The 13,557-nt window shown below is 32.8% G+C and overlaps 2 protein-coding genes across 2 annotated transcripts; one reads left to right on the top strand and one right to left on the bottom strand.

Moving 5' to 3' along the window:
- Window positions 1–1,102: 1,102 nt before the first annotated feature.
- Window positions 1,103–5,930, bottom strand: LOC141602129 (uncharacterized). Its single transcript, XM_074422442.1, has 3 exons — window positions 5,461–5,930; window positions 3,336–4,189; window positions 1,103–2,882 (listed from the first exon to the last, which is right to left on the bottom strand). Exons 2-3 carry the CDS (start codon window positions 4,087–4,089, stop codon window positions 1,459–1,461), a joined length of 2,178 nt encoding a protein of 725 aa, XP_074278543.1. The 5' UTR covers window positions 4,090–4,189; window positions 5,461–5,930; the 3' UTR covers window positions 1,103–1,458.
- A 1,433-nt stretch (window positions 5,931–7,363) lies between these two features.
- On the top strand, window positions 7,364–7,807 carry LOC141643187 (uncharacterized). The gene has a single exon (XM_074452231.1). It carries the CDS (start codon window positions 7,364–7,366, stop codon window positions 7,805–7,807), a length of 444 nt encoding a protein of 147 aa, XP_074308332.1.
- The last annotated feature ends 5,750 nt before the right edge of the window (window positions 7,808–13,557 follow it).

The raw sequence follows: 13,557 nt of genomic DNA, 5'->3' as shown, positions 1-13,557 counted from the left end.
GTTAGGAAACAAACTTTTCCTCTTACAGCTTATGTACTCGGTACTCCTAAGGGTATGATTATTGGTAAGACTCTCTAAAGTTTAAGATTCTGCCACATCAATTTTCTACTAACTTTTATTATTTATTTATTGTTCATACTCACCTTAGAGGCTCAGACTTACCTCAGATTTTATACATTATCAGTCAGACCCACCCCAGACTCTACTTTTTCACCTTACTTAAGAAAATGTGGGGTTTAAGAAAAAAAGGACAAAAATAATATAACACATGGCTTTCTTTCATTGGATGTCTCCTTTTAATAGTAGGGTCAAGACTCATGTAGAGTCTTAAGTTGAGTCTTGGATTTCCAAGACTCAACTTAAGACTTTGTCAAGACTTTATCAAGACTATAATAGATTATTGGTAGTCTTGAGTGAGTCTTGTCTTAAGACTTACCAAAGTCTTGTCTCAAGACTACCAATAATCTTACCATAAGTCCTAGCTTATTCTCCTATCGATGATGACAGATCATTAATAGTTTCGGACTCGCAAAAACAAGTCGGACCTAGACTAGATAGAACTTTACCATTTTGGATCGGATCCAACATGATAGGTCCATATTCCCCCTGTGATCCAGTAGAGAGCATATTCACCATCATAGTCCTGACCTTGTTGCTCTCTACGACTCTGCCATAACAGTATATCACATTCAAAAATACTTGTGTAAGGCGGTTTTACACAAATTTATCGTAAAACTAGACCTTTTAAACCCACTAATAGAGTAATAGGGTTATGTTTGGATCCATTTTACAATCATATTCGTGTAAAACCGCCTTACACAAGACACACACATTATCATCATTCAACCCTAGATTACAGTTTACAAACATTCCCAACATTGCTACACACTACACAGTGATAACGGAATCTGTGTTCTACTCAGGAATCAGGCACCCCACTGTAACAAGAAATGGATAGTTGTATCACAAAAACTTATATGAGACAATCTTAGATGTGTGATCAATCAACTCATTAACCATACAACCAAATGAAAAACACAAAGGTCGAACACATAATACCATCTCATAACAGAATCACCGAATTGACCATTACTAGGAGAGGTGATTAAAATGTGCATTAATTTCTGTGGTTGAAGCTCAAACAAATTGTATCTGAAATCCTGCCATCTTGACTAGATTTGTAAAACTATATATTGCAAATAACATAAACAAAGGTTAAAGTTAACTATACCTATAGCCAAAAAAACTGCTTGTATTCCTGTGGTTACTGAAGATGTACACTACATATACCATCGCCTTCGGATCAGCACCCAAAAAAAGTCTTAAGTTACCGATTCAATATCAACATCTCAGCTTCCTTAATATATGTCTTTGAACACTTGAAAAAAAGAAGAATTCTTGACTTCAACATGGAACATTCGATTTTTTTTTTTCATTCTTCAAGAATCATCAAAAATTTTACCCTACTGTAGAAATCCCATCATCCATCATCCTCACTTCACTTGCAATCTCAAATTTAACTGATTCTTTGAGTTGAGTTTTCTTAATTTCTGACGGATCTTCTCTTTCAACTTCTTCAAAATTTACCTGTTCTTTTTTAACTGGAGTGTTGTTAACCTCAGATGGATCATCCCTTTCAACTCCTTCAATTTTTACCTTTGGTACGTGCTCACTAGTTTCTGTAGTCACCTGAAGTAGTTCCGTTGGTATAGCTGCAGGATCAAGCTCCACACAACCCTTGGGAGCTTTAGAAGATTCTTGACCAGTAAGCAAGTAAGATGGAACTTGATGAGAAAATCTGAACATTTCTTCTCTTGGAATTATCCTTACTTCCTTCTGATCAACGTGCTTATGGAACACTGTCTTGAAACCAGCAACTTTCACGAGTGGGATAACAATTGCGCCTTTTTCTTCATTATAATCATCAAGAACTTCCACCATTTCATATTGGTGCATTGTTTCATCGGGGGTATGCTCATTCCAGTCGGCGGACCAATTCTTGTAAAGGGCCCACACATCACCTTTAGTCGGGTATATACGAATGACCCCTCTTGAACCTTTTGTCCATTTCACTCTATGCGAAAAGGAATTAACATTTTTGTTGAGTTCATATTTGCCTACTCGGAAATCTCCATTGGTTTTGTAGAAACCATATCCAGTCCAATTAAGATTCCCAAACTCTGAAGTGCTCTTAGAGTTTAGCCAACTGATGCGCATCTTGAATGGCCTCCTTGCTAGCACATTGTGGATCATGGCATAGTAACGGGGCATACCGTCATCATTATCATAAGCTGCCCACACCTGATTATCACCAAAGGAATTCTCGGTTCTACCCTTGTCAAAATCATGAAAGTCCGAATCTGGAACAATCATATCCACATCAGAAGCCAGTGTTTCAGAATCAGTAGAATTCATAGCTGAAATGTTGCTAAGTTCCTCATCTGGGTTCTTGGCTTCAGCATTTGCAATAAGTTTGCCTCTAACAGTTGACGTTCCGTTCACTTTCGACTTCTCTTTTTTCTTGAGACTAGCCACTTTGTTTGAAATGTCTGGCTTGACTGTTAAGTTCTTCCATTCATTCAGCTTTTTGCAGATGTCCTTCCTAGCTTTGTCCATTATAATATTACGAGTTTCAAGAAGCGACATCTCTCTTATGCTAGGAAGGCATTTACTCTCAACATTGGTCACCTTCTCTGTGCCAACACCAGATGATTGACTGACATTGGATAGTTGATCCCAATTTACTATTCCACTTTCATCTATTTTCAGTCCATTTTTACGCCTTCTTTTTCTAGGTTTCTCGGCCTTCGCAATAGAGCATGAACCATTAGCTTCACCACCATTTGTAGCAGAGGAATATGCTGGTACGCTTCCTATATCTCCTGCAATAAGTAAATCTTAAGCAATAAAGTTTGAAAATGGAAAGGGAAAGAAGACAAAAGATAGCAGAAATATTTGTTCAGTTTCACACCATCTTCAAGAAATTACATAATCTACCACCGTCATATATAAAACAGCCCACTTATTCCCAATGATATACGTTGAGAGGGACCAAATGCATACAACCTTATGTCCTTATCCCTGTGTGGAGAGCATAAAAAAGCTACTTCTGGATGACGCGTAATAAAATTGCAAGTAGAATGCGCAAGTACAAGAAGCATAGAATGTTTATTGAGCCATTTTGTTTTATTCCATCATAATACCAAAGCGGAAGACTAGTTAGTCTTCGGCCTTCATTGACAGGGAAGGTGACATTAAGTGAATACCAAACACAAAAATTATACTATTGGTTTGCACTATTAAAAGTTGGAGGTGAAGGAGATCTATATACAGACCTGAGTATACTGCCGGTCTATTTGCTGAAGTAGAAACACCTGTCTTCCTGGAGGGAAGCCCGGAAGTGTCATGCGGCATGTAACCAGCCGATGGTGCCCTGGTCTGAGGAGGTGCAGTTGATATTGCCAGAAAGGGTTTCTTGCAACTGTAGCATTGAAGCCTTTTGTTTAGGTACTGAAGAACATACTCAAATTGCATCCTGCAGTTTGTACATACAGTCCAAAATGTATTGCTTACTTTCGGACGCGCTAAATGGGGATTCGGGGAGTTCTTACTCGCATGGAAGATATTGGTAGATGGATGGGTTGGATTAACTTTCTCATATATACCACTCACTGAAGTTCTACTTTGGTTATATGTTTTTCTCTTTAGGTCATATGCTGCTCTCTTGGTTTTATCTGACAGCAAACTCCAAGCTTCAGACACTAATTTGAAAGCACCTTCAGCGCCAACTGATTTGGTTTTGTCAGGATGAAGAATTAAGGCAAGTTTTCTGTACTGTTTCTTCAATGTTTCATCATCACATGATATATCAACACCAAGTACCGCATACCAATCAGCTACCCCGTTGACTTTTTTTTCAGCGGACATGTAAACGTTCACAGTCATCAACAACTGTTCTAGACCATTCAACCCCGGATACAAACTCTGAGCTTTCAAAGCAAATTTTTTAGCTCCGTTCAAATCCTTCTCCATGAGCTTCTTTTCTGCAATCTCTTTAGCTTTAGCAGCGTCATCTTTATTACATTCCATTTCTATAAACCAAGTTCGTACCCAACGGTGGAAAGTAGAAGCGACTTCAGCTGTTTGAAATTTGCCTAATACCAAGTGGGTTGCGTCAGTTGGAATAAGTCTGCAATATTTAGAAAGGTAGAGTCAACATCTGAAAATAATACAGGTTTGCCAGGACAAAATGCTATCCCAGTGCCTCAATGGATTTGCCTATGGCAAGGTAAGGTGTGGCTGGATGTAAGCAATCTTACCCGTGTTGAAAACACTCTGGACATCCTATAATGAAAATTGTATCATGAAATGCATCGACACGCTACTACCCATGATACACGAAGCATAAAGAGTACACTGATGCCATTTTGCTTATTTCACATTCAACAGAAATTAATCAATGGCTAAAGAGACGGGGGGGAATCGACCTAACACATCCAAAATATGGTGAATTCCAGACAAAACAACTAGACATCCAAAATATACAGCCAGTGACAATGTCTGGGAAGCATAATCAGATTGTTAAACGACCCTATACACTATAGTCATCCAGATCGACAGTTTCTTCCGTAAGTATTCATGAATATGTTATGTACTACCTAAAACCCATTCTTTGAATTCCGATTATTGTTTTCAAATACCCCAATTCTTTGATTATTCACCACCATCTCAGCTGATTGACTACAGAATTGAGATGGTGGCGAATAATCAAAGAACTGGAGGAAGTACATTCTAATGTTCGCAGGATACAGAGTCATAATACAGAAAACAATATAACAATACGATCGAATATGCCCCTTTCCAACTAGGAACTTTAGTCAATCAGTTGCACAATCAAATCATCAGCAAGTATCCGACGCAGGAAAATCAACGATAAATAAGCAAAATTACAGTCCGAACAACGATGAAACTGTGATATCACCGAGAAAATGAAAAGACATTTCCCATTTTTATACATTTAAGACATGTAAGGCTGTAACAATCAACAAACTACACATCTGACAAAACTACACGCTTATAACAGTTCAACAAAACTTGATTTTTTTTTTTGTTTATCTTAATCAAACCCCTAAAACTCGATTTTCGACACGAATACTACTCCTGACTTGAACCCCCAAACAACACCAAATTCTTCCAAATCACGGTACAAATTCCCAAAATACAGCGTAATAAACGATTCAATTACACTAATTCAACTCAAAAACCACAAAAATCAAACAATTCCAAATCAAACAGATCTACACTACCGAATTCAAGTAACATCATAAACACCATTAATTCCCAAAAATGTACAGTCGAATCATTACTAATCAACAAAATTGACTTAATTTACCATAACTGTACAATAAACCCTAATTCGACAGTAATTCAATAAATTCGAAAAAAAATACGATAAATTACCTAAAAATCAGGAATATTAATCATCGAAGAACCCTAGAAAAACGCCGAATAATTAACCATCAAAATTCCAGATTTCTGGAAAATATCTGAACTCTGAAAATAAAGTTAAAATTTTAGGGATTTATGAGAAATAAAAATAAAAATAAAATAAAAAAATTGGACACATGAATTTTTCTTGTATTTAAAGGAAGTACTTAATTTTGTTAGGCTAACCTACTTGAATTTATTTTTATTTTCTAAATCAATTAATTCCTTAACTTGGGTTAACATTTTTTTAACTAAGGTTAATAATATTGCTTGCCACCCTGTCTATAATGTCAAAAATAAAAAAATCCCCCCATTTTTTTTAATTTATACTCCGTATTATTAATAATTTTTGCATAAAAAATAATTACAGTATATTATTACCATTGTTTTTTTTAACTATGAAGGTCACATGCAAGTTGGTGAATGTGGAAGTTTGCCACTATGCAGAATGCATAGCTGTCATTTTATTGTTTTTATTCTCTTTTAAAGAGATTATTATAAATAAAAAATAATAATTAGAGTAAAAAGTGGGGTAAAAATTAAAATACTTAAATTGTGGAGTAATTCACATCATGTTGTGGACCATGTGTGAGATTCTGACAGGTATACTTTAACCATTTTCAGGAATTTGGTTAAGGGATATAATGATAATATGTCAGTTCTGATATAATTTTGATCATCATAACAGATTGGTAAATCTGAATAATCTGAGTAATGTAATTGGTATTTTGGTGAGAGCTTAAATTTCTGATCTGTTGTTGAATTTTGATGCTACTTGTGTGTGTAATAGTCATTCTGTCGGAATTTTCGTTTGTGTTAACGTGTGACTGCAGTGGGATATTATGTTAGTTTGATACGACTGCAAATGTCGGACATAGGTGAGAGTGTCTGAATGTCCGAGTGCAGATCTGAGAATTCGACTGGTTTGCTTATATTTCAGCCTGACATTTGATTCTCTGAGAATGATCAGGATGTACATACCATAGGAACTAGGAAGTCATTATTGTGTTATGATAAGTATATGGTTCAGATTCTGTTGAGATTCCTGGTACATTTACATTTGTGGTTCATTTCGGAAAGTGAGTGATTAAGATTTACGGATTCATGATCCTGGAAAGCGGTTCATGTCAGGACATTTCTGATAGATTAGAACAAGATGGCAGGGCCAGATTGAGTGCCAACTGAGAGTTTGGAGATATGTTGATAAATCTGAAGTGCAATAATGTAGAATGTAACAAAGAAGACACTGGCTTATTTTGTTTAGCCGAATGACACCAACCATAGTTTCTATCTTTACAGATTGTCGACCTATCAAGGATACAGTACAATTAACAAATTACTTGGCTTCTTCTCGTAGAATAATGCAGAAATTAAAGGAATGGTCGAATGCATACATTCAATTTGCTGTTTTTTTTCCAGAGAATTGTACAAGGAGATATGCTCAAGTCATTTTGGTCATCCTCGACTGCATTTCCATGTACCGTCTGTATACAAATACAACTGCAGGACTGCAAATGCTTCTCCGTGAAATAATCATAGATATTACCAGCAAGCACACACCAAAAATTAAAGGTGCCAAGTCCAACCAGCAGATCCAACTCCGCGCAGCCATCAAATTATAATATAAGTCGAAAATATAACCACAATTATCAGCTCAGGGTGTAAATGATGCAGCTTTATTAGTTGAAAATCCTCCAGTCTCCACCCACTACCCGAATCAAAGGCCAAATAAATTCTTAATTAATTAGCCTTAAAAATACGACTAGAAGCAAACTTAGACACCTAAATACTCCCTCCTCCCTCTATATAACCCATTCAAACTCCTCTAACTTTCTTCATTATCCCATACTACCAAACATAAAATTCAGTATTAAAAATGTCTGCCAAATTGATCGAAACCCATCGCAAAGACGCACAAGTGTACAATGGTCCAGTACAATGCAAGCAAAAGTTAGATGAATTGATGAAGGAGATCAACATGCCAAGTATTTTGTTTCCCTTGGTTGACATACAAGAGTTTGGCTACAACAAGTCGACCGGGTTCGTGTGGTTGACCCTGAGCAAACCGGTCCAGCACAAGTTCACCAAGATGAAAAAACTGGTGTCTTACGACAACCATGTCACGGCTTTTGTCGAACCCGGTCGTCTGAAGAATGTTAAAGGAGTCAAATCTAAGGAAGTCTTGATCTGGTTCACTCTCAGTGATTTTTACATTGAGGATCCCAACTCTGGCAAAGTTATCGTTGCTAACCCTTCTGGTCTTACCTTTCCTATTAATATTTCTGATTTTGAGGAAGAGGACAAGAATGCCCAAAAGTAGGCCACATACTACTCCCTCCCATTCACAAGCTTCTTTACACTTTTATTAATTCCTGATCAGGAAATAATAAACTTGGAATAATTGCCAGAGTATATATGGCCATGCATGGTCATGGACGTATCACGTATTGTATAATGGTATTATAACATTTTTATTTTGTGTTACTTCTTAGTATGTAACGAATAAGATGAGTAAAAAATAAATCGAAATAATGGATGTTGTCTTGAATCTAGCCTTCAAAGGGCAAAAGTATTTATACGAGTCTGTTGTTTATTTCTTGAGATTACATTTTTATAAAAGTCTTTGTTAATACATTTAAAAGTGACTTAAAATTATTGCCGTAATTATTGTTACTGTCACTAATGCCGCATTAATATTGATAATTTCACTACTCCCGCCGTAATTATTGTTACTTTCACTATTGCCGCATTAATAATGATTATTTCACTACTCCCGTTGTTGTTTCTACCACTCTCACTAATCTCGTTGATAATATTGTTACTTTTACTATTCAAATGAGTGATTACTATCATATAACTATATCCAATGGTTACTACAATTCTTTTCTTTACTGACAAAATTATTTTACTACTTAGGCATGCAATTTTAAGACGATTATATATTTATATAAATATATTACATATATGCATTAAATCAAATCGAAAGAATTATGCAATATTATATATTATGGAATCTAACTTGAATTATTTATAACCTACTTATTATATTTTTGTAAGTGTAATTTAAAAGTATTTTCATTTAAATAATTAACATCGTCTCTATACATCTAATCTAATAAACTATAAAGTTTAATAAAATTGCATAAATTTTAAATTTAATATATAATTTTATGTTGATAATACTTAATACTATAAGTGTGCATGTTTATACTAATTAATTATTTTATTTTAGGGAAATTGACTATCTTCTAGTCTTTTACAAATATTTAGGAAAATTATTAGGCATCTTCTTTCGTTTAGTCTCCTTGAAATTGACCATCTTAATTGTTTTTTTTATTTTAAAGAATTTGACCATCTTAATTAATTATTTTATTTTAAGGAAATTGACCATGTTTAGGAAAATTACCAAGTTTCTATATAATTTAATTTTAACCCAAACTATATAATATTTGCATTGAGATCCCTTAATCGGGTCCATCACACGGTGCTATTGATTTAAAACTATATAGTATAATTAATTTGTATAACTTTTTTTAATTACATTGAAGTCCCTTGGTTTCTGGATTTAATATATACTAGTATTAGTGTCCGGCTTCGCCCGGGCTACCTCTACTTACCATTACATTTTTTTTTCATTAAATAAAATTATTTAAAGTTGCATAACCCATAAATTTATCATTAATATATTTTTCTATGACATATCCTAAAATTACGATAAAATAAATTTTGAGACAAATTCACTACTCCCGCTATTAATATTTTACTCTTATTAATGAAATAATTGTAATAAAATTTCACCACTTGCCTGTAATCATTGTTACTTTCACTACTCCCGCCGTAATTATTGTTATTGTCACTACTGCCGCATTAATATTGATAATTTCACTACTCCCGCCGTAATTATTGTTACTTTCATTATTGCTGCATTAATATTGATTATTTCACTACTCCCGTTGTTGTTTCTACCACTTTCACTAATCTCGCTGATAATATTGTTACTTTTACTATTCAAATGAGTGATTATTATCATATAACTATATCCAATGTTACTACAATTCTTTTCTTTACTGACGAAATTATTTTTACTACTTAGGCATGCAATTTTAAGAGGATTATATATTTAGATAAATATATTACATATATGCATTAAATCAAATCGAAAGAATTATGCAATATTATATATTATGGAATCTAACTTGAAATATTTATAACCTACTTATATTATATTTTTGTATGTTAAATAATTAACATCTCTATACATCTAATAAACTATAAAGTTTAATAAAATTGCATAGATTTTAAATTTAATATATAATTTTATGATGATAATAATTAATACCATAAGTGTGCATGTTTATACTAATTAATTATTTTATTTTAAGAAAATTGACCATCTTCTATAAATATTTAGGAAAATTACCAAGCATGTTTTTTCTTTTAGTCTCCTTGAAATTGACCTTCTTAATTAATTATTTTATTTTAAGGAAATTGATCATCAGAATTAATTAATTTATTTTAAGGAAATTGATCATGTTTTAGTCTCTTACAAATGTTTAGGAAAATTACCAAGTTTCTATATAATTTAATTTTAACCCAAACTATATAATATTTGCATTGAGATCCATTAATCGGGTCCATCACACGGTGCTAGTGATTTAATACTATATAGTATATTAATTTGTATAACTTTTTTTAATTACATTGAAGTCCCTTGGTTTCTGGATTTAATATATAGTACTAGTATGGGTGCCCGGCTTCGCCCGGGCTACCTGTATTTAGCATTGAAATATATTTTCAATTAATTAAAACTATTTTAAAGTTGCATAACTCATAAATCCCATTAATATATTTTTCTATGATACGGAGTATATCTTAAAATTACAGTGAAATAAATTATGAGACAACTACTCCCGCTATTAATATTTTACTTAAATCGATTGCTTAGCTAATTTTTCATATATACTTTCTTTTGTTCTTAGAATTGTTACTTTTATTACATTCGTTATTATTACTTTTACTTTCACTACTCCCGCCGTAATTATTGTTACCTAATTATTGTTACTTTCACTACTTGTACATTAATATTGATAATTTCACTACTCCCGTTGTTACTTCTGTTATTTTCACTACTCCCGCTCGCTGTTAATATTATTACTTTGACTATTCAAATGAGTGATTACTATATCGAATGTTATTATAATTCTTTTCACTACTAACAGAATTACTTTTACTTTTTAAGTATCCAATGAGTGATTATTATATCCAATTAAGGTTACTTTTATTACTCTCACTACTCAAAATAAAATATATTACATATATGCATTTAAATATATTACATATATACATTAAATTAATTAAGTAGAAATAATTATGGAATATTATATTTTTTGGAAATCTAGCTTGATTTATTTACTTTTTAATAGTTTCCAAAATATAATATACTTATATTATATTTGTTTATGTTAAAATAATTAACACATTTATACTAATTAATACCATAAGTGGGGTATATTTATTTTAAGGAAAATTATCATATTCCGTGTTCTCTAAATTTATACTTCAATTAAAACTATATAATATTTACATTGAAGTCCCTTGTTCAGGTCCATCGCACAGTGCTAGTGATTTAAAACTATATAGTATAATTAATTTGTATAAGTTTCTTTAATTACATTGAAGTCCCTTGGTTTCTGGAATTAATATGTAGTATAGGTTTGATGATCGGCTATGCCCGGGCTACCTTTATTTAACATTTAAATTTTATTTTCTATGAAATATGATTTCTCTAAATTTGGTTAACACATACATTTACAATTTATATATTAAAATTATGATGAGAGGTAAAATTAATCAACAAATTATGAGACACGTTCACCTCTCCCGCTGTTAATATTATTACTTTCACTACATCCCCTGTTAATACTATTACGTTCACTACTTCTTCAGTTACGGTTGTTTGTTTTACTATTCCTGCTATTTTTACGGTTAACCCGTTAGTTTTGTCAAACTCGTATATTTAAATAAATTAATATTTTCTTAAAATTGAATTGTTAGTTAATTTTTCATACTCTTTCCGTTGTTCTTACTGTTACTTTCATTAAATGTGTTGTGACTACTATTACTTTCACTTCTCCCGCCGTCATTATTTTTTCTATCACTACTCCAGCATTTATTATTGTTAATTTAACTATTTATGTTGCTGCTAGTATGACTTTCACTACTCCCGTTATTATATATTATTGTTGCTTTTACTACTCACATGGAAGGTTACTATCATAATAGTTGATTATCTAGTTGTATTAGAGTTATATATTTAAATAAATCTGAAATATCAAATTAGAATATTATTTAAGAGCAATCATTATTATTTACTAATTAAAGTAATAGTAGAATATTAATCTGAAATATCAAATTAGAATATCAAATAAGAATATCAAATTAGAATAATTATTATATCTAATGAATTATGGAATATTATATTTTTTGGAAATCTGAATTGATTTACTTACCTTTAAATAGTTTCCAAAATATAACATATACTTATATTATATTTATGTATGTTAAATAATTAACATATTTATATACTAATTAATACCATAAGTGGGACCCGTTTATTTAAGGAAACTCGCCATATTCTAATATTCTCTAAATTTATACTTTTAACCAAAACTATATAATATTTACATTGAAGTCCCTTGTTCAGGTCCATCACACGGTGCTAGCGATTTAAAACTATATAGTATAATTAATGTGTATAGATTTATTTAATTACGTGGAAGTCCCTTGGTTTCTGGAATTAATATATAGTACTAGTATTGGTGCCCGGCTTCGCCCGGGCTACCTCTACTTACCATTAATTTTTTTTTTTCATTAAATAAAATTACTTAAAGTTGCATAACTCATAAATTTATCATTAATATATTTTTCTATGACATATCCTAAAATAACGATGAAATAAATTTTGAGACAAATTCACTACTTCCGCTATTAATATTTTACTCTTATTAATGAAACAATAGTAATAACATTTCAGTACTTGCCCGTAATCGTTCTTACTTTCACTACTCCCGCCGTAATTATTGTTACTGTCACTACTGCCGCATTAATATTGATAATTTCACTACTCCCACCGTAATTCTTGTTACTTTCTCCATTGCCGCATTAATATTGATTATTTCACTTGTAACACCCCCATTTATTTAAGGGCCTGGACTAGGACTCCTCAGATAAAGAAGAGTGTTACCATCTCGGAAACCCGAGGCAGTAGATAACAAAGGAAAAATAAACAGTACTTTAAATTGAAAGTTATAAATGTTTACAACTCAAATGGAACATGTCTCAAAACTGAAAATAAAGTCTGATAGCTAAACCGAAATAAAAGTGGGCTAGCTCTAAGTCGGGTGATCCATGCTCTCTCCCCGCCCGACTCCATATGTCTCAACAACTGTCAATCGCTCCCAAGAAATGGATCATCACAGCGTACACGAATACGTAGTCAACCGCGAGGTTGAGTAGGTAATACGATACAATAAAGAATGCAATGATATGATCCTCCAATCTCAACTCCATCACACACATCCCCGAACGCCCAAACTATACCGATCCCTGCAGACTATATCAATCGACCGTCGTCGATATACCAGCTAAATGGCCGAGGACACCAGGGCAAGTCTGCAGAACCCGCTGGGCCTTAATCGCAATAATCTCATCTCTTCTAACTCCAACTCCGATGCAAATGCAATGTATGAAACGTATGAAACAATAATGCTCAACAAGATAAATAAGATAATCGGATATGTCATATAATCATCGAACATGCCAACTCTTTATAATCGTAAGAACTCAATCAGTGTATTCCCTACCTCGATGCAAGTCAAATAGTCGGGTGCTCAAGCAGTAATATTCCACAACAAATTCGCCCTCTGAAAGATAAATAAATGATAAACAATTACTTAAACTATTCCCGTTCCCAAAATAGAAAGTTACTAAAAATAGAAACTTCCTAACATGGAAAGTTTCCTTAAATGGAAACTTCCCCGATATAGCAGTTTTCCATTTTAACCAACCCGA

Source organism: Silene latifolia, chromosome 1 (genome assembly GCF_048544455.1).
Source record: "Silene latifolia isolate original U9 population chromosome 1, ASM4854445v1, whole genome shotgun sequence".
NCBI lineage: Eukaryota > Viridiplantae > Streptophyta > Magnoliopsida > Caryophyllales > Caryophyllaceae > Silene > Silene latifolia.
Note: the sequence above shows the minus strand (reverse complement) of the source record. Positions and strands in the feature narration are given on the sequence as shown.

Excerpts from the sequence above, each read along its gene's own strand:
- LOC141602129 (XM_074422442.1), bottom strand. The coding sequence starts at position 4,089 with ATGGAATGTAATAAAGATGACGCTGCTAAAGCTAAAGAGATTGCAGAA. Across the intron at positions 2,883-3,335 it reads TAGACCGGCAGTATACTCAG|GAGATATAGGAAGCGTACCA; the intron begins GTCTGTATATAG and ends TACTTATTGCAG.
- LOC141643187 (XM_074452231.1), top strand. The coding sequence starts at position 7,364 with ATGTCTGCCAAATTGATCGAAACCCATCGCAAAGACGCACAAGTGTAC.